General features: G+C 43.1%; 1 protein-coding gene across 1 annotated transcript in view; it reads right to left on the bottom strand.

Moving 5' to 3' along the window:
• The window catches only part of cacna2d2a (calcium channel, voltage-dependent, alpha 2/delta subunit 2a), a 139083-nt gene extending 121464 nt beyond the window's left edge, over positions 1-17619 (bottom strand). Inside the window, exons 1-2 of the mRNA XM_041944403.1 lie at positions 17504-17619; positions 12847-12928 (exon numbers count right to left, since the gene is read on the bottom strand). Of these exons, the coding sequence (XP_041800337.1) occupies positions 12847-12928; positions 17504-17619 (198 nt within the window). The remainder of the gene's footprint in view (positions 1-12846; positions 12929-17503) is intronic.
• Positions 17620-21036: the final 3417 nt, after the last annotated feature.

Raw genomic sequence — 21036 nt, 5'->3', positions numbered from 1 at the left:
GTGGTAGGTCACGTCCTCCTTCAGATATCAGAATGATCTTAAATTTTGAATGATGGTTGGTAATGGATCATTAGTGCCAAATCGTTGGTTAATTCTAAAATTTATTTGCAGAAAGGGACTCAACATGATTTGCACTCAGCTGTGTCATTAACTTAATCACTTGGGTGACTAAGTGCAAAGATATGCCGCTTGCGTATATTTATTGGTTATTGGCAGCGATAGTCTTTATCCAGTACGAACAGATTATGTACTATTTATAAATACTGTCACTCCAATTGAGTGCGGCAAGTTTGCTGTGGAGAGGTTGAAAGTACAAATGAGTTTTGGGGAAAATTCCTTTTTGTAAAGATTTAAAATGGATGATGATCCATATACTAGCAACAAACGGTCTTACTTTTATCAATTTAATCAATTAATGAAGTAAGTTTGGTTTCATATGCGCACAAACTTTAGAATTCCTGTCCATTAAATATCAATTTCAGCTCAATGTCCCCTTACCATACGAGCACACTCCAGAGCTTTCCACCACATCAGAAGTCTTTAACGGCTCAGCTTCATTCGACCCACTCCAATTTAAATAGTCTTCATCAACAAAGTCAGGAGTCCGAGTGCCAGTAGTTCCCCACAGGATGGTGACTGACAAGTTAAGCTTGATAAAACTTTGTGGCAAGTAAGTGAATTAGGGAAGTTTAAAGGACATAAACATCACACTGTAGCTCCACATGTTAAAATTTTGTAAACATATAAACCAAACTTGCTTCATACATTTGTCTGTGCGACACTGGATGGCTCTTCAGCTGTTTTAAGTCTTTTAAGATGTGTGTGATACAGCTGAAAGCTCAGGGACAAGAAGTAAATAAGTGTACCCTGAGTTTAGATTGCTTTGTCAACTGCTGTTTCCAAGGTCAAAAACGAACTCTCAACCACAAATTCCCTATTCAGACTGTGCTTCTAGCGCCGCCTTCAGGCGCAATGTGTTGTTTTTGGTGTGGCTGTACTTTGAAAAGTGATCCACACATGACAAATACAAAATGTCCATATGTTCAATGGAAAAAAGGCAGGAGATTTTGTTTAAAGAGCTGTTGTTTTACACAGTTTAATCCAACAGCTATTTGCTTGTGTTTGTGTGTCAGTGTCACTAACCCTGCTGTGCCAGCGTGCTTCCACACAATACTGTAAATACAAGTGCAGGGGGGCATGCATACAGTATGTGGGTGGTTTTGTATTAACAGCGGTCATATGCACAGTTAAATTTAACCATCATAGAACCGGTAAGTGTATGCCAAATAACCATGACAAAAGACTTCCTACTATAGCACTTACATCTGAGTGCGTATGTGTGTAGGTGCAGGTAACAAAGTAGGATGAAGTAAGGTCTCGGTGGATTACTGAACAACCTCTGGAGGAGACAATAAGAGGCCACCAGGGGGAGGAGAGGTGAGAGGCCAGAGTAATGAAATATGAATGTGTTCACTGAATAGCCGTCATGGCGGCCTACTGATGGCTCGGGGATATTAAAAACTACACAGTGCAGCTGATGGCTTCACCTACACTGCAGCGACCCCAGCCATCTTCAGACACTGCTCTAATCAGCATACAACTCATCGCAATCACAATCACCCACAGAAATTATCATCATCACACTCTTCATCACCATTACCATACTCGCCATCGTCGCCTGTTCATCTACATTATTGCTTTCATCGCGCAACAGAATCACGCCGCTGCAGGAAATTGAAGTAGGCCAGATCAATAAATACAATATAAAATTAAATTAGCTGCCATGATGGGGTGAAAATGTGAAAATGAGTGTTTGGAGGCGAAGGGAGAGGTAACGCTCTCCAGTCAAAACAATCAAAAAACCCAATTTGGACAGACAAGCAAACAATATGGTGGGGCCACAGCTTCCTGTTTTGGATTTAAAAGCAAGTTAAAAGAGGTGAAGCACATATGCTTTGATGTGTGTACCTGTGTGTGTGTGTGTGTGTGTGTGTGTGTGTGTATGTGTCTGTGTGTGTGTGTGTGTGTGTGTGTGTGTGTGTGTGACACCATGATATCATTTCTGTGGTGTCTCATCAAGGAGAAAGGGAGCCGGCTTTTGCAAGAGGGCTGTAATGGAAACACAATTGACTTGCTTTAATAAGAAAAACATGATACCTGCACTTTGCCCACACTTTCACAGAGACACGGAACACCTTCACTTCAGCAGCGACGACACACAGACTAACCACCTGCAAACAGATCCGAATGTATCTCTGTTCTTTTGAAGTTTTATCTTCTCTCAGTGAAGGATGGCGATTCGGTGCATGGCAAAACTCCATCTGTTCATTTCAATATGAATGGGCCATGTAAGTTTGGTGCTGCTGGAGCGGCAGAGATGTGAAATTGCGGATGGCATGCAGAGCGGCCCCGACACGCAGGGTTAATTCAAACCGCCTTTGATGTCTGTCTGTGTGTGAAATGAGCTGGTGGTCCAGAGTTCACACAAACACACGCCAGCACGTTCATATACGCGGGCGTGGGCGCGTATGCACGAGTTGTAATCATCACACACATAAAAACACAACTCAAGAGACCACTCGTGCAGGCACATGAATCCAAACACACAGAAAATGCCTCAGTTCATACAACATACTGTACAGCACCAAAACACCAATGAAGGCTCAATTTTATGGTGTCAGGGAGTCTTTCTCAATTGCACTCTTCAGGATTTAACTCTTGAGCATCCCTAACATTCACTCACGTGCAATCCACGTCCGCATGACAATGGAAGCTAAGCTGCCTGTAGGCAAAAACAGACTGCTGGCTTATACACACAATGCCTATGTAAAACAGACACTGCAGCTATACTGCAGTAACAGAATGAAATTTTAACTCTCACGTACAAAACATATCTGAGTGATTCTCAGTAGCCTTCATCAAATATTTGTCTTTTTTTCCTTCAAACGCTTGTATGATTGATTTCTGCTCCCCCCAAAGATCTGCAGCCTTCAAAGTTTCACCTATACAGTGTATAATTACACCTATACTTGAATTCAATTACAGACTGTGTCATTTACAAATATATGCTGAGTGGTGGTAATCACAGCACTGATGCTAATTTAAATAGAAATGTCATATTTAACAGGAATGGACCGACACATCTATACTGGTGAGAGAAAAAAGTAAGGGTGAATGCCAGAATTACTAATAAACCAACTCTGCACATGGATTTCAGTTTACTGGACAAGCTGTTGGTTATGCAGAGCCAACTACCGTTTCCATGAATATACAGAATGAGCTCATGTAAGAACTAGTCATTGATTTGGTTTTGAGGTAGCATACTTTTAAACCCATTTGAAAGTGCAGCTATAACTAAAATGACGCAAACCACAGCAGCATTAACAGCATGCTTTATTGGTTCACATACCAACGGTAATATCGGTTGGTAGAATGGAAATGTTTTTCATTATCTTTCAATTTGACTGTGAAATAACACATACAGGGAGGTAATGATGTTCTCTTTGTCTCTAATCAGTCTAATGTGTGATGTCGAGTCTCAGGCCTTTTACTACATCCTGCTATTTTATACTAGCCAGCATGTATGAGACTCTTGAGGGTCTGTGGGTTTTGATGGTCAAAAAAGAGCAACAGCAGACTGTCATGTCCTTGTTTGATTTAAAACTGATGGTAACTGATGAAGCACAGTTGTGATTCTATCAGTACAAGCAACATGGCAAAAAAGTGTTTTGCCACATATTTTCACAGAAACCTAGTTGCTGTCTGGACTACTGTAAGTTCGCTGGCAAAGTAAAAGTAATGCATGCCTAAATGTTACCATGAAAACATTTATCATGTTTCAATTGCTGCAATACATTTGACAGATAAGGTCAGTGTGAACATTTTGCAACAGGACCCAGTTAATTTCCTCATTATGTTGATAAAATCTTAATTCAAATGGCAATACGTTTTTCTCTACATGTACTTGCTGTCGAAAATTAGTGGCATGTAAATGTCATTTCTAGGAGACAGGGTTGCTCTACTGTATGAGTGAGCTGTTTGTGTTTGCAAATATATGTGCACATGCATGCACATGCCTGCGTATAAGTGTAACGCAGCAATTGTAGTGGTGGAGCACAAATCCCATCAAACAACGGCGCCCTGGGAAAAGGGCCAGAGGCAGAGATGACAGAGAGTCCAGTTCGAAGCCAAAGAAGGGGGCGGATGGATTGTGGAGGGAGGGGGGAGCTTCTCTTCCAGATTTTACAGAGAAAGAGAGAGAGAACGAGGCAGACGGCACTACGATCTGCAGAATTAAAAAGATGTAGGTAGCACTTCTGAAGACCTCTCTGAGATGGCAGTAGAGAGTCCTTACTGCCTACATGATCAAAAATTAAAACGCTTTTCTGGGACTTCCACAGTAGTTCGGCATTTGAGAACCACCCACTGCCGAGGCAAGCCAATTAAAGTTATTCAGAACTGTGACCAATCAATCACAGACCAGTGCAGGTGGAGGAGGAAGAGAAGAAGAGGAGGACAAAACCTCTGAGACTTCAGCGCACACCCAACCTCTCTCGCATGCACACACAAACAGCCCTGAAAAAAACTAAATACGTTTTGTTCACAATGGAAAATAAACGTCACACCTACCACTTCACACATAGAGATGCTCTCCCTCTGCAGTGGAATGAATAAAGCACTTCACACCTGGAATTTTCTAGGGCATCACGCCACTCTACATTACCACTGCAACCCACTCAGGGAACTGTACCCAGTTTTTTCTCTCCGTCAAGCACAGATAGTACCAAAGACAGGTAATGCCCTCTCTGAAACATCAAACAGAAGACGGCTGGAAATTACACAAGCATGCGCGCACACACTCTGCAAATACTAGCGTTGCTAGACGGAGACAAGGAGAGAAGATTTGCAGCGTAGGCAAAATAAAGCATCTTCCTCTGACAGGGCTGGAGCTTTAGCAGACCTCTAATCCTATTTTGACACATAATGCCATATTGTCTTCATTTAAACAAGTGCAAGGCCTTCTTTTCTCTCAAAAAGCCATTGGTAACATAAATGCATCGCTTTTTGTTTTCCTCAAATTCATCGAGCAACAATTAGTTACACGAATGCAGTCCCCAAATGCACCACAGGGAACATCAGTGAGATTCAGACAGTCCGGCCATTTCTGTCTGTTCTGTGGCGACACTTAAGGGGTTGTTTCCTCCCGGTGGGCCTTTACAGCTCCATCCTAGTAATTCACTGCAACGGACTCAACGAGTACATGCACGGTGACACACTGCAACATGTTCTAAAATGTGTCCAGAGATGACGCAAAAACCCTGAACAAGCAGCATGGGCCATGTGGCACTGTGTGTTTAAAGCCTGCATTATTGATTTCATCCAGCTGGCTCTACACTGACATAGAGCAGGTAAAACCTGGAGAAGGCTAGAAAAACATTACAAAAATTAAAAAATGTTAAAAAAAAAAAACATAGCACTTTGGTTTCAAGGCAACGATATCTTGAATCTGACAAGTCTGCTGGCATTTATAAAATAAAATATGTCTGAACTAAGATGATATACAGTATTACCTGATGAACAGAATCCATTAATTTGAAATATCTATCATTATAAGATTAGCAGTTCATTTTCAGTTCAAATTCAAATAAAATATGTTACCTTTCTAGAGGTTTTGCAGAAGTTCAGCACAACAAAAACTTTTTCTACATGTTGGGTAAAATATCAGCAGCGTTTACGGTCACAAAATAAAAAAATAAAAAAAACAGACTACGAAACTGGAGACAGGGCACTGACACTATATAATCTGGTTTCTTTTTCTGAACTGTCACATTCTTATTGCAAAGCCATTTCAAGTAATTCCTTCTAACACCAACCCGGGGATATCTGCATGCAGGGCTGCGCTCTGCAGATATATGTATTTTCATTTATATAAACACCAGCAACCAGTGCCAGGCCATCAAGCCGGGGAGCTGAGGAATCCTTGTAACCTTCCCCAGTGTCAGAAAACCAATAAAAAGGCAGAAAAATGAATACATTGTGTTTGTGTGCCCCTCTGTTCTCCTGTCAGCCCAGGGGAGTCTAAGGCTGGGAGTAATGGTCCTGACCAGCTCACACACTACTTGCTACTGGTTTTATGTGCCTCTCATGTCCACAGTTATTTTGTTGTGTGTTTGATTTTGTTTTTGTTTGGGGTAAAAACACGGGTAATGCTAGAGTTGGCACACCACCGTGGCTTACACAAGGGTGTCAAACTAAACAAAGAGTGGTCCGCTAACAGACCATGTCTAAACTCTCACAACCCTAATGACACCCCTCTCTCGTGGGAATAGCAACTGGGATGTCTGAATGGGAGCGCAGCTAGGTTTAATTCTTGGACAGTACATCCACGAGGACACACAAATGGACTGAGAAACAAGGCTGCACAACTTATTTCTGATTGTCATGTATCCTCAGGATTTGGTGATTAGAAATTTTAGGGACCAATAAATCTCACTTTATTTTTATCATAACATTCAGCTGTTTTGGCCTCTAATAAGCCTTCAAATGCATTAAACTATTACTCAAACAGGACTTTCTGAATTGCATTTTACTGTCTCACCAATACCTGAAACAACACGCCCCCACCAACGCAGCTCCTTGCTCCAGCCTTCGGTCAGAACACCCACTTAGCACTGAGTACTGAAGACTGTCAATTGCTGAAAGCTGGCATCAAATGTCTGGTGAGATTCACAATCTCGTTTGCTCATTCATTGACAAGAGAGTTCTGAATATAAATCAACATTCTGCCAGTTTTAGATGATAAGATTTTTGACAGTTTCATTTGAGCAAAGTTACTTAAATCAAAACAGTCCTGCAGAAAAATGCTTCATATTTCTCAAAGTTTGGTACCAAAAAGGTTCATCAGTACCAAATGATTCCCAGCCTCTTATCTGTCAGAATTGAAGTGTGTTTTCTGATGGAAAAAGGACACATGGATATACTATTTTAAGAAAAAAAAAAACTATAGCTTTAAGTAAAGCGGAGAATCCTCCTGAATCAGAACAGAATCAGGCTCTAATGTCTGCCTGAGAAACTTTACCTCCAGTGTCCAGACTGTCCAAGGTTTGCTGCTGCTGATGTGCTAAAGTAGCAGCCATTCTTTACTCATTAATTTTAAATTAAAGACCTCAATAAGAGTAAACCGAGGTGTGTATTGATACGTGTTACACAATGACTCAGGGATACTTAAGACAAGGCGGCAGGAGAGAAAACCGGAGCCAGGGCGTAAACTATCTATCCTGCAGAAATAGCCTGTGATGTTTCACACAGCCAGATAACAAGCTGCTGTTGTGTAAGGTCCAGTCCAGAAGATGGAGGGGAAGGGGAAGGGGAGGGGAGGGAGGAGAGCTGAGAGAGGAGGCCTGAGCACTCTCTCTCTTTCTCTCCTTTAAAGGCAACTGCTCATGGTGGGAGGAGGGACCTTCAAGTCTTCCTGTAAACTGCCTGCAGGCATAAGGAGCTATTAAATCAAGAAACAAATGGCACTGATCAGCCCTCACATCATCGTCCAGCACACTGAGGGGGGGGTGGGTGGGTGGGGGGTGGTGGTGGTGAAGCTGACATCAGCTGTAGAAAGTGAGGAGCGGGGGTTGTGGAGTGAGAGCAGGGGTGATGTCTAGTATAGCGCTGGGCATTTGAGACAGATTATTGGAAATTTCTGTAGTCAGCGATAGTGAGTAAATCCACCAGTGCACTTTATAGAGATATCTGTTTGTTGGGGCCAGCTGTCTTGGCCTTGAGCAACCTCCTTTTTCTAGGAAGCAGGAGGGAGGTTTGGAGAAGCACGAGAGACATTTGGAATTGTGTTCAGCCTGCATACGACATCTCCCCCATGTCATAAAAACATACCTGTGCACATCAAATTGAACCAGAGGCTTCAGTGATGTTAACGACGAAGGAGAAGACTTTTTCCACACACACATACACACACACACACACGCACACACACACACACAGAGTCATTGCACTAGAGGCAAGAAGGTCTGTGTTGAACTGAGATAAACCTGCAGCCAGCATGTGGTCAGCGGGCCTTCTGATGTAGTGTTGACCACACGGCACAGAGAGAGACACACAGAGTGAAGAGCTAAAGCGAAGGAAAGGGAGCAAAAAAAACGTACTCGGTCAGATATAAAATTTAAGCTCATCTGAGAACTTGATGAATCCCACTCACATTAACTGCCTTTTTGCCCTGCTTCCACATGTCAGAATATTGATCTGGACCAGCGTCGCTCTCGGGTTTCCAGTAATCAAGAGCAGTGCACAGCAAGAGGAGAGGGCGTGGAGCGGGGCAGACAGATCCTCAGTGCATGGTTGTAAAGTGCCAGGCTAGAACCAAGGGGTTCGGGAGCAGCCATGTGTACCACGCTAAATTATTCATGCTGATTAGACTCTTCTTATTGAAATGAATTTGAGAGAGTTGAACATATGTTGCACGGCATCGCCATTCAATAGGCTTGCTGAATTGAAGCAGTGGAAATTGCAGTTACTTTATGTGCATATGTGTGTGTACAATAAGAGGCTATGGTGGAAAGTATATCAAGTAGTGCACTGAAGTAAATTCTTGAGGTACTTGTACTTAACTTGAGTATTACTTTATGCTTTATACTTCTACTCCGCTATATTGCAGAAGAAACTATTAATTTAACGGCTACAGTAACTAGTTACTTTACAGATTAAGATTTTACATTAAAATAATTTGATGAATTTGTAAAAATCAATGTATTATTAAATATTAAACCAATGGTTCCCGGCCTCTTTGGCCTATGACTCCTTACAAAAAAAGCAGCAGTGAACTGGGGCCCCTTGTCACGTTTCAGATGTCTGAGTTTTTAGTTGTTCCACCACCGTAATGAGATTTCCCCTTTAAACGTCTCAGATGGTTTCATTTTAAATTAGCAGCTCAAGGCCCAAAGAGGTCAAATAGTTCACAAAAAAAGCAAAGATTAGAGAAAAGTCCGGAAAAAAAATGAATCCTAGCCTATTAATCATGTTCTGACCCTTCAGATTCAGCCTGAGCCCTAGGCTGGGAGCCATTGGACTAACTACTAAACTTTATATAGATAAGTGGCTAAAACTAGCTCCACCTCCACCAGCTCCAACAATTAAAAGGCCACTTCCATACCGACTCACTGGAATTAACTATCTAATAATGTTATATATGATAATACATCAGCCACTGGGGCTATTCTGCTGCAGAATGAGTGCTTTTACTTTTAATACTTTGAATACAACCCCAAATCCAAAAAAAGTTACATAAAGTTACAAAAACCTGCATAAAAAACAGAAAGCAATCATTTTCAAATAAACGGTTTTACAAAGTGTTCCTGAGTCCATGTAGTGACATCCTTCATACAATCATGTGTTCACAAAGTGATGAACCTCGCTCCATGCTCACTTGTGAACGACTGAGCCTTTCCAGGATGCTCCTTTCAAACCCAATCATGATACTATCACCTGTTACCAATCAACCTGTTTGCCTGTGGAATGATCAAACAGGTGTTTTTTGAGCATTCCACAAATTTCCCAGTCTTTTGTTGCTCCTCTACCAACGTGTTTGAAACGTGTTGCTGCATCAAATCCAGAATAAAGTATATATTTACAAAAATCAATGAAGTTGATGAGGTCAAACATGAAATATATTGTCGTTGTCGACAGTTTTTAGTTGAGTATGTCAAAAAGGATTAGCAAATCATCACATTCTGTTTTACTAATGTAAAACAAGCATCCAATTTTTTTTTTAAATCATGGTGGTAAGTTGAGCTGATAATACTTCTTACTTAAGATTTTAAAGATCTGCTACTCTTACCTGAATACTTTTTCCACTACAGTTGTACGAGCAGACACAGCGGACATGTGTGACCACCTGATGATTGAATATGTACATTGTAATAATATCTGTCCGTGTGTCTGATAAACCATCAAATCACTGTAATGACATTACGTGGGCGAGGGCGCACTGCTCATATGTGCCTATTAAAATCGTTGTGAATAAGCCCGAGGATATGGAAACAATGCCAGAGTCCACCGCCGCCTCTCATCACCACATACTGTAACACATCAAACACAGCAGCACACAGGATAATGAGGAGGATAAGGACTATAAACAGCATCCGTCTGCTCACATTTAAATTTACCAATTCTCGTCTTTCCCTTCTATCATTTCATCCATCTTAAGTAGTTGACTATAAATATACACACAAAACCGCCTGAACATCCATCTCAATTGTCAAGCCATTCTTCATCCCTTCTCTCTCCAACCCCCCCAACTCCCCACTCCCCACCCCCCTCGCTCTAAAAGCCGCCCACTCTCCTTGTCTATCCGCGCTCCACACTCCTCCATTCCCAACTTCCAACTCCTCCGACACATCATTCACCCTCGATTTTCCTTTCACTCCCCCCGGGGGAGAATAACATCTTGACCAAACCTGGGCAGAATATATTAGAATTTGATTTTACATGATTTACATGGAAATAACTTGAGTTTTACGACATAGTGCATATCTCTGTGTTGTCTCGTAAGTCGACCAATTCAAAACATATTCAGCTATTTTTCTGCTGCCCTGTCTTGGCCTCTCAGAAAAAATAAAATCTCGACAGAAAGGAGCTGAAAAGACCACCTTGCATTCAACTTACTTCCTTGTCTCTTTCCATGTAAGACAAACTCAAAAATAATTTGCACACACTTTACGTTTTTTTTTTTCTTTTTTGTCTATGAGAATAAACTGCGCATGAAGAGGAAGGGGGCGCAGAGGGAGGCAATCTTGTTACCAGCCGGCATAGCCCTGGGAAGATTTCTATCAGACACACGTATAGAGAGAGGCATCCATTTAGAAAATGGCTTTTCTAGGCATGCTGGGCCATTTAGCACACCCTGTGACGACTCCTGTTTGGGGCCGTGATAAATGTTCTTTCACAACCGCTCTGCGCACACAGTCAGGACAGCACACGCATGCACACATAGCCATGTGGGCACCCCACACAAGACATAACTGGGACGGATGTAGTGTTGTGTTTTTTTGAGTGTGACTGGCTTCATTGGGTTTGGCCCACAGAGGAAAACTTCAGCAACATGTAATGTAAATTAGTTTAAACCCACAGAACTCAAAGCCCACTGAGCACTTAACGTCATGTCAACGTCACATCTCAGCTGGAGGTCTCATTAAGCTCACGATCCATCAGCTGTGCACACCAAAGTTTTATAGCAAGCAGTCAAGAGACACCGTAAAATATCTAAATCATATCTCTATTATGCACTTCTAAAAACCATTGCGTTGAAACAATTATTCAATTAATCGATTGTCGACTGGCAGGAATTAAATTAATCAGCAACTTTTTTTCAAGCACAAACATGAAACCTTCTCCAGTTCCAGCTTGACATTTGTCGTGATTTGCTACTTTTCCTCATCTTATGTGATGGTTAAATCAGTCAAATCATTTTTTTAAAGAAAATAATCAGCAGATGTATGAAAGAGGTGAAAAAGCAAGAAAAACAAAACCTTAGTTGCAGCATTTAAATGTGAAAATAACCACTACCAAAGGCTGCATGTAGAATAGTTGTGTCATATATCTCATAGAAAAGGTGGTTGAAAAAGTAGACCTTAACAGGAGACATACTGGGACTTTCTGGAGAAAACAATGCCTCTTCAAGTGCAGCGATTTTATTGAAGTTTAAGTTAAGTTGAAGGATGAAAATTCTCTTTCCTCTTTGGCTCTTAAACCCCTCTCAGAAAGTCTTTGGGTTACCTCAAAAATGCACTGCTGCCAATTTAAAGCAAGACTGTTTTTCACAGTTTGTGAGATAATGACATTTTGGGGATACAGATTTATTTTTTAGACAGTAACAATATGGCTGCACCCTTAAACCATAAGCAACATTATTTTAGAAGTCTACTGCCTTTCAGAAATCTCAGTGCTCAATGGTCAGTGGGAAGAATGAAAAAAAAAACTGCACAAACTGCAAAAGGCAGCTATTTTGATGGATGAACATTCTCAGTTTTGTTCTGTTTACACAGGATGAGTGCTAAAAATCAACCATCTCCATCATGCAGTCTGAGTGTCTGCCTGATATTCACTAATGGTCATTAACCTTTAAACCAGCGCAATCCCTGTCAACTCACTTCCCCCTCTCTGGGATCCATCAATGTCGCCACCATACCAACAGCCATCACACTAACCACTGTTCCTGCTAGCATTAAAGCTGCCACAGGCAGCGTACCGGCTGGATGAATCACACTCACCCATACAGCAATGATGAAGCATTTATCTCAGGGTGCATTACAAACCCTGGAAGCACGGTGAACATGCGCACATGGCAGAAATATAATGAAACAGTGTCAATCACACTCTGCTCAACCATCTGCTCCACCACAAGACAGACACGTGTAAAACGCAGCCTCATACAAGGATGCAGACACAAACAACCAACACTATATTCTGCCAAATGTGTCCGTCTTAACAAGTCATTTGGTGTTATGACTTTAAAATCTTACACTTCTTAAAACAAACAAAACATTTTGTTACTTTGCTGAGAGTGTTTTCAGTGTATCTTCACTTTAAAACACTGATTTCACACTGATAAGTCCAGAATTATCAGGAGTGACATTTGGCTCAAGGAAATGAACTTTTTGGGAAACTGCTTTTAAAAGCACATTAACGACAATATCAACATTTTTGCATTGCTCATACAAACACATTGCCTCACACACACAGCGTCACAGCTTATATTGTGCAACCAGGCCCAGTGAAATCTTACTGATTACAAATGCAGGAAAATGTGGCGCGTCACATGCAAGCGTGACGTCAACTTACCGATCTCATCTGCTGAGTTCCGGTGACGTGCTGCAGGACCTTTTCCAGCTCCTTTTCAATGCGCCCAGCCCAGTGAATCATTCTGGAAAATAAAATTAATTAATTAATTTTCAATTTGCATCACTCAACATGATCACCTGAACATGTCATCACACGAGCACTCGTTTCTCTGCCATTGAGTGTGAGTGTCTCCGTAAGAGAGTGTGACACAAAGGGTCTATTCCCCATCTTTGTGGGTCTCTGTTGCTGTTGTCCACCTGCCAACTCTCCCCTTATCCAGATCCATATCTGGAAGTATCCCTGTCCTCCCTCTGCTAATGTCTGGGTTAGTCATCAGCACCTTCACCCCCCCAATCACATCTTGCAAATATCTGGTCGGCCCTGGCAAGACTGGCGGCGAACGTGCCCGTCTTGGCTCGGCTGGGATCAGCGGCTCTGCAATAAAACTGCTCAGGTCTGACAGAAATGCACCCTAAGCAGGAGCTGATCTCCCATTAGACGGAGCCAAGTTTGGAATTAAGAGATCAAACGGCTCGAGCTCATCACTGTATATCTCCCAGCAAGTAACAAATGACTTAATGGATCAAGATTTTCACTAGATCATTTTAAAGCAGCAGCAGGGGTTAACCTGCCAACCTGGATGCATGCTGAACAATCCACATGCATGGCCAACGAGCAATCCTCACTAAAAAAAAAAGCTTTCAGCAATCAGATGAATAAATTCTGTCATGTGGTTTTCGAGGGCGACTCCATGCCAACCTTTTCCTTTCAGCAGCCTGCAGATAGCTAATCACTAGCATCAACAGCACAACACAACAGAGTCGTTTGTCTTTTAATATGATGACAGAAACAAATGTCATCTTTAAATGTCAGATTTGCACGGAATACAAGAGGGAAGACGGATTTATCAAATTGCACAAAATCTGCCAGGCAGCGACGGCGCTCGTCATAATCACCGAGAGCGGGCCTCCTCCGGAGAGGAGCAGCAGAGCCGACGCGAGCGTGCACACTGGCTGGCGTTTGTAGGGACAAGATTAAGAGAAAGCAAGAGGGCCTCCAAAAGGACTTTGCAGAGCGGGACCGCTGGGGAGAGGCCGCTGACTATGAAAAGGTCACCTCGATATGAAATGAAAACAAGCTTACAGTGAGAGCAGAGCCGAGCAGGATGCAGTGATACTAACAGTGAGGGACAATACCTCTGCCCCAAGCCAGGCAGACTTCTTACGCAACTTCATTAGTCTACATTCCACACGCACACACACGCACGCACGCACGCGCACACGCACGCACACGCACACGCACACGCACACACACACACACACACAGAATGACATGCAGTGAGAGGGTTCACCGTTATGTCTTGCTATATGTATATAAAACACACACATACCATCAAGCTGGGCAAGCTTGGTGAGGTCAAGCATCACAATGGTGACCCAGTCAAACACGAGAATATTTCAAATTGGATACAGATTTAATCATTTTGGTATTTCTGTTGGTTGATTTTGATGCAATACTTCATCTATATTTGGGGTGGATGATATTGGCTATCACATGAACTTTACAGCCAAGCAGGTCAAGGTAAATCCTGATCAGCTCACTCAGATGGAACTGATAATATGGTAGTAATTCAGTGACATTATAGTAACACCGTGCTCACGTGGAGATGTCTTTTTCACAAAGTTAACAAAAACTGCTACAGCACAATCCCTTCAATACTTGAGAAAACATGCAAACATCGAGCAGCTTAATACACATCAGCCTCGGCACTCCTCCCTTCTGGTGTTTTCATTTTCTGAATCTATTTCATTACATAGCATATATCCACGTATTAATCAATGACGATGCTGAAATGAGGAGACTGACATCCATGATGCAGTGACAGGCATCAAAAAGGAGCCTAACACGGCTGACCTGCTGCAGGCAAGATCACATGAAGCTGACCTGACATCATTTAACGACACGATGCACTTCCGTAAAATGCCGCATGATGGCTTGAGATTCATGTTGGACTAACTGTAAATCAAGGGAGAAACACTTTTAATTCAGTAACAACACAGCGATATCAGAGGATGCTTGTTGGGTAAATTATATGCACTGCTGAGGTCCGGTGTTCAATCTTTTTTGGAGACCTTCTGTGTTGTGAAAGCTGTGATCTCTCATAAAAACAGAGACGCTGTCACTGTGGACCACAAAGCTGACTGATGCTCTCTGGCTCCTTGTAGTCTGATGTAGTATTAAAACTTTGCTATTTGCCACCTGTGTTTTTGTTGGCTTTTTTCCCCCCCTGTGTATTATGATTTATGTTATGCGGAACGCTGTGGAAAAGCGGAAAATGTGATGAAATGAGTTTGGATGGACGACCTGCGTGTCAGCCACACACTGTCACCACGTTCATTCTGCTGCAATGGATCTCTCGCTCCAAGTGCGACGCTGAAATATCTTTGAGGGCAAAAGGTGGACTATTTTCGTATGTGTGGAAACAACAAAATCTAGGAGAAATTGAGTTTCATACAGACAGCGGTAAGCAGTTATATTTTACATTTCTAGAGAAGATTGTGCATCCGTCCATCAGCAGAGCGGTTATCAAAACAGGCTTCCTCCACATAATTTAGAAATGTGGAAATCATTTCACTGTTTTCCTCTACTCAAACACACACATACACACACACACACAGAGAGAGAGAGAGAAATATGATAACTACATGAAAATTAGACTAGCCATTAGACTAGCCTTTAAATTGTCAAGTTATAGAAAAATGATACGTTGTGCTATCAAAATGAATGAGAGGACATTCTGCCCTTTCTTATGGACGCATTTCTTCAGCTAGACACACACAAGCTCCACCCGGGGTGTGTGTGTCAGGCCTACACAACCGATAAACAGCTACAGCAGCTCCCCAATTAGGTAACTGTCAAATTCTGGCAAATAGCACAGTGATGAGGGTGACACAAAACCCAGTTTTTAAAACCCAAGAGATGACTGAATATAGACTATATTACCAGACTATTTATCTTATTTTTATCTGATTAATTACGGAGCTGGCAAGCTCGAACAATAATAAGCCATGAGATTAACACTGTCTTAAAATAGTAACTGTGATCCAGTATAATTACAAAAACAAAGTACTTTTGAAACAACACGAGGTGTATTTCGAGGGAAAAGTAGAGGATGTATTGCTGCAAGTTTCTAACAATAACTGGCTGAGCAGACGATATTCAAATGCAGTAAATATAATTTTCACGGCCATGCGAAGCAAAATTATCCACATGACTTTTCTTCATGGTGCCCTCAAGCCATCAAATCAACTACGCAGCTAATTGCAGTTTTGAGTCAATCAGTAATACAAGTGATTTTGCTCTGAAAGTCACCTTGGCCACCGGGAACAACAAAGCCCAACAGATTTCCAAGCGATCACCGGGTGGATGCACCAGGGAGCGTTCAGATTCTCGTCATTTCTGTGAACCTGACTGACTAATCATCACTACAGGCTACACATCATGTTCACAGCAGATCACACGTCATCACGCACACTGGAGTGAGGAACTGTTGCACTCTGGCTGCAACGGGTGTTATTACTGGATTGTAAAGTCTGGAAATGTTGAGCGGAGGAACGTTCACTTTAAAAAATGAATAAATAAATAAATGATAAAGCATCTCCCGCTGATTATTGTCGAGCTTGCTTTGAACAGCTGCTGCATGTGCAGACGTTATGTTTCAGTCTGCTTCAGTGTCATTCAAGGTGAAACTGTTGCATTGTTGGCATCTTCGAGGAAGTTGCGCTTTGAATTTATATGTTGCTGCAAATCAATTTCCCAACAGGTGTACGCTAAGAAGTCCAACAATAGTTCACACACAGCTGCACGCTCGACTACTTTCTCTGCCTGCGGTCACTTGGAGAAACCAACGCTGAGATACTGGCCTTAAGTGAGTCTTAATTTCTACTAGAAATCTCTCTGATGACTGCAAAAAAGATCCGATATTAATCTGGCGGCCATGGCTCTCCATCTGTCCCCGAGCAGAGTCTACAGCAAATAGTTTTGGAGTTGAGGTGAGAGATGCAGGGACTTCACCTGAAGCTTTGAAAACGCGGCTCCTGAGATATGATCTAACTGGTTTTGTCTCTGAATCAAAGGCATCCAGTATCGGTGCACCCTGCGGTGGGATGGAGATAGTGATTTTCACGGTGCGTGTTTAGCATCCAGTGGAGGACTTTTTAGACTGGCCTCGCTGTGGCTCAGCGCATCCATCATGTGTAAATGGGATATTCTTCCCCCATGCAGTGAGAGCAAAACAACACATCGACTGTTATCATTTCATTTTCATCTCTCTGGATGCTCTAATAAATGACTGCTTGGCTCGCCAGTGGCACCTGTGCATGCTCCCTGTAGCCTGTTTCCTTGTTGACTATGACAAATTGAATAAGGCTTTGGGTATTAAATGCCACTGCCCACAACAGCGAGAACAATAATACGGGCTTATGATAGCGAGGCTCATAACGCAGCATCAGAGACGGAAACTGCGTCTGTGTTGGAACATCAGGGACAGCAGCGCACCAAGGTAAACGGCGCAGCATGTGCGGGCTTGTCGGGGCCACCTGTCCTAGTTCCGCGCTCCGCACCCCGGTTTATCCCCCAAACGGTGCAGGGTACTTACGTGTAGTGCTGGGGGAAGAGGTGGGTCCCGTCTGTCGGCGTGGAGACGCATATGATAAGTACAGTTTGGATTGTGAGGAGGCAGAAAACACCGTACGACTGCGCGCAGATCGCCATTTTCCATTAAATATTCAAGAAACTGGGATAAATAAGAGAAGGACCGGAAGGACAGTCTCTCGCAGCCGAGCTAAGAATAACCGAGCTCCAGAGAAAGTGTGTGGTGGGAGGTGATGGTTGGCGGAGGCTTCTGGACACTTCAGCCGGCAGTGAAATCTCAATCAGAGACGCACAGAGGATTGGCAGCTGAAGACACGGGAGATCAGGATCAGGAAGATGCTCTGCCGCTGCTGCTGATGTGCCTGGCTGCCTATTTGCGCACTCGCTGTCCTCCCTCCCTCTCCGCCGCCGCGCACATTTGCTCCTTTTCTCTCCCACTCTCTCCAATGTAACGACCATACAGAGTCAAGCTGGTCACGACAAGAATGTCGTGTTCCCACCCAGGCTGTCAAAATAAAACAATTGATTTTTTTTGTTTTGTTTTATTTTGTTTTAAGGGCAGTATATGACACTATGGTGGCAGGAGAGTGCAGGCAGAATGTGTTGGAAATTGAATTTAACAAGTGCACTCTCAGTAAAAAGCCTAAATGGGAGCACAGTGATAGCTCATGTGCGTTGCCTGACGTGACAGGAGGTAATGGATTTATAATAGCAAAATATAATAGCAAGGCAACATGGAAAATTGGCTTCTCTTGTAAAGTACATAAATTTAGGCGCACGGGCTTGGCACAATATGCGAGCGCTCGTTCAAGGACTTTCATCGCGTGACTAATCTTATTTTGAAGGTGCACTGGCCCGACTTCCTGCATTCATTCAGTCTATCCGTGGCACTTGACTCAGCCGTTGGCACAAGCGGTCCTTCCTCTGTTCAAACCGCCTATTCCTGGGCGACAGACGGGGGCGCGCATCAGGCCACCTCCTCTTCCTCCTCATGTCCACTCTCCATGCACTGTGTCCTCCTCAAACTCGGGATTATAAGAAGAAATCAAGGCTTTATTTTGGTAATTAGAGGCATGACTCTAGAGGGGCGGATTGTATTAACTGGAGTGTAAACATTCAGCAATCACCTTGGGGCTGCTCTCCAACTACATTTGTTCTACTTATTAGCGCATCTGGTCCAGTGGATGAAAATTTAAATGAATGCAAGGAGAATTAATAACCTCATTTTGGAAATATTGTACCTAGCTATTGTTTCATGCAGTCACCGGCTATTTAGATGAGGGGGGCTTAAACTGTTTGAAATGTAACTTTACAGAAGGGGCAGGGCATGTCTCTTTGTTTCTCATAACTGGGAGCCTCTGAATAATCATAAGCTTGTTAATAAGGTAAATTTTAGTGGAGCAAGTTTTCCTCTGGACATAAGTCAGATACTGTTCATTTCACCGGTAAACAAGGAGGAGGGATGCACTGAAACCTCAGAGTAGATCTAATTCAGCATGAAGTTACCCCCTGGAGAAGTGAATATCTCTCTCTATCAGCTGTGTGTGTGTGTGTGTGTGTGTGTGTGCTTGGGCTGTGTGCATATGTGTGTGTGTGCACCTGTACCTGTCGTCTTCCTGCACTGCTGTTTGTTTTCTGATCTTTCTATTTCAACTGGAGGACACAGTGGGTGCGCCACATTTGCACCTAAACAAACACTATTTATCACATTTTGGCCATGTGATGGAGGGCAAACAATAAAGATGTACAGTGTTGTACATGATGTGTTCCAGGTTTGTTTCTGTCCTCAATATTAGGGACAGGCAGCGCAGTCCTTTGCATAACGCAGAATAGGAGTAAAGGTGTGCTATGCTTTAGGTTTTTTCCAGTTGCCCCCCAATTAAAGCCAAGGTACAGGATGCTCGGTCCTCTCAGCTGCTCTTACATCTCAGCTTATTTGCTTGCCACGGGGAGGGACAGCCGGTCTTGTGGCTGCGTTGTCCTTGGCTCAGTCAGTCAGCAGGGGACATGCAGGTGCTCTGCTACAGAAAGCCACACGGCAGCCGGCAGGGTTGCTGCACAGCTTTTCTGTCTCTTCACTGACAGGGAAGATGGGGCTGTTTTGGTCGAAAGGACATACTGCGGGGTAAAGACCTCAGCAGGAGGGGAAAAACCCACCTGATGGCAGGGATGAAGAGCTACAGCAGCGGTCCCCTGCTTGTGTGCATAGATGTCACAGATCTTTCAGTCAGGACAAATATCGAGGCTTGTTCCTGAGGAAGTGGAAAGAAAATCTGCTTTTATTCCCCAGAGCTACTAATTTCTGAGACATATTGAGCAAGCGACTCCCTCTCATCCACCCCTCCGAACAAATCTGTGGCACAGAAGCAGGACAGTCATGTTGATTTATTATTATTTCCTTTGCGGAGAAAAATAACCCTAATTGATGGCTACTCTCGCGCATTAATTTACTGTACTGCACTTGCCATCATGACATTAATGATAACAACAAACAGATACTGGTAGAATGATGTAGGCTGGCTGACTCACACTGAACATTTCTGCTGACTCACAGGCACCCCTTGTTTTCTCCCTCCATTCAAACATACATTTAGCAAACTTATCTCAATTTACCTGCCTCATGGGGCCCGGAGGAAAAAAAAATGTAAATTTATTTTTGAGTTAATGCACAAAAATGTTGTTTTCTCTTACGGAAAGAGTTGTCCAGACCAGAGAAGGGTTTTATCTGTGCAAACAAAACATCAAGGGGTAGAGATGTCTCTCTATCTCAATCTGGATGGATTGGATGCCTCTGGATATTCTGCAATTGCCGGGATCTGCAACCAATTTAAGCAATAATTTCTGATGTACGGCTTTGACATACTCAAATTCATCACCCCAGTACCTTAAATGCAAATTAAATTTCATCTGCCTAAATGTGTGCTCAGTGGTGGTGGTTGTGGGTGGGAGAGTGGCAGATAAAAGAGGTGATTGCCACCCTGGGGCCTTGGATTTCATTGAACATGCTGCAACGCATATAGAGAATCCACTCTTTATTAGAGCTGATCGATCAGGCTGGCTAAGGGATCCGCTCAGTGAAAACACACAGATCAATGACCTCAAGCTCTGCTGATCCACCAAATGGTGAGGAAGGCAGACATGAGGCGGGTCTCGGCCGCTGAAGGCCTCCTCTCATTGGCCGTGCAGTTGCTCATGAAGAGATTGACCTGCCAATCTGTTATTGATCCAGGGAGTTGAGCGGAAGGAGACAGGCCTTGTTGTTCCGTATCGGACTTTCTGGGGACCGCTCCCCAAGACAGAGGCCAAGTAGGTTGGAGTAAAATTAATCACTCCTTGTTTCCCCTGTCTCCAGGCCTCGGGGAAGTCACCAGTAAAGGCGCGGCCCACACATCCACACATCCACACACACAAACAGGCCTCTTATCTTCTTTTTCCTCTACCTTATCCATCTTTCTCTCCCTCCCTAACCTCCTCTGTCTCTCTCTCTGTGGCCTGTATGCTGATGTTCTGCTGCGCTGGACAGAAAAGCGAGGCTTC

Source organism: Chelmon rostratus, chromosome 2, assembly GCF_017976325.1.
Source record: "Chelmon rostratus isolate fCheRos1 chromosome 2, fCheRos1.pri, whole genome shotgun sequence".
NCBI lineage: Eukaryota > Metazoa > Chordata > Actinopteri > Chaetodontiformes > Chaetodontidae > Chelmon > Chelmon rostratus.
Note: the sequence above shows the minus strand (reverse complement) of the source record. Positions and strands in the feature narration are given on the sequence as shown.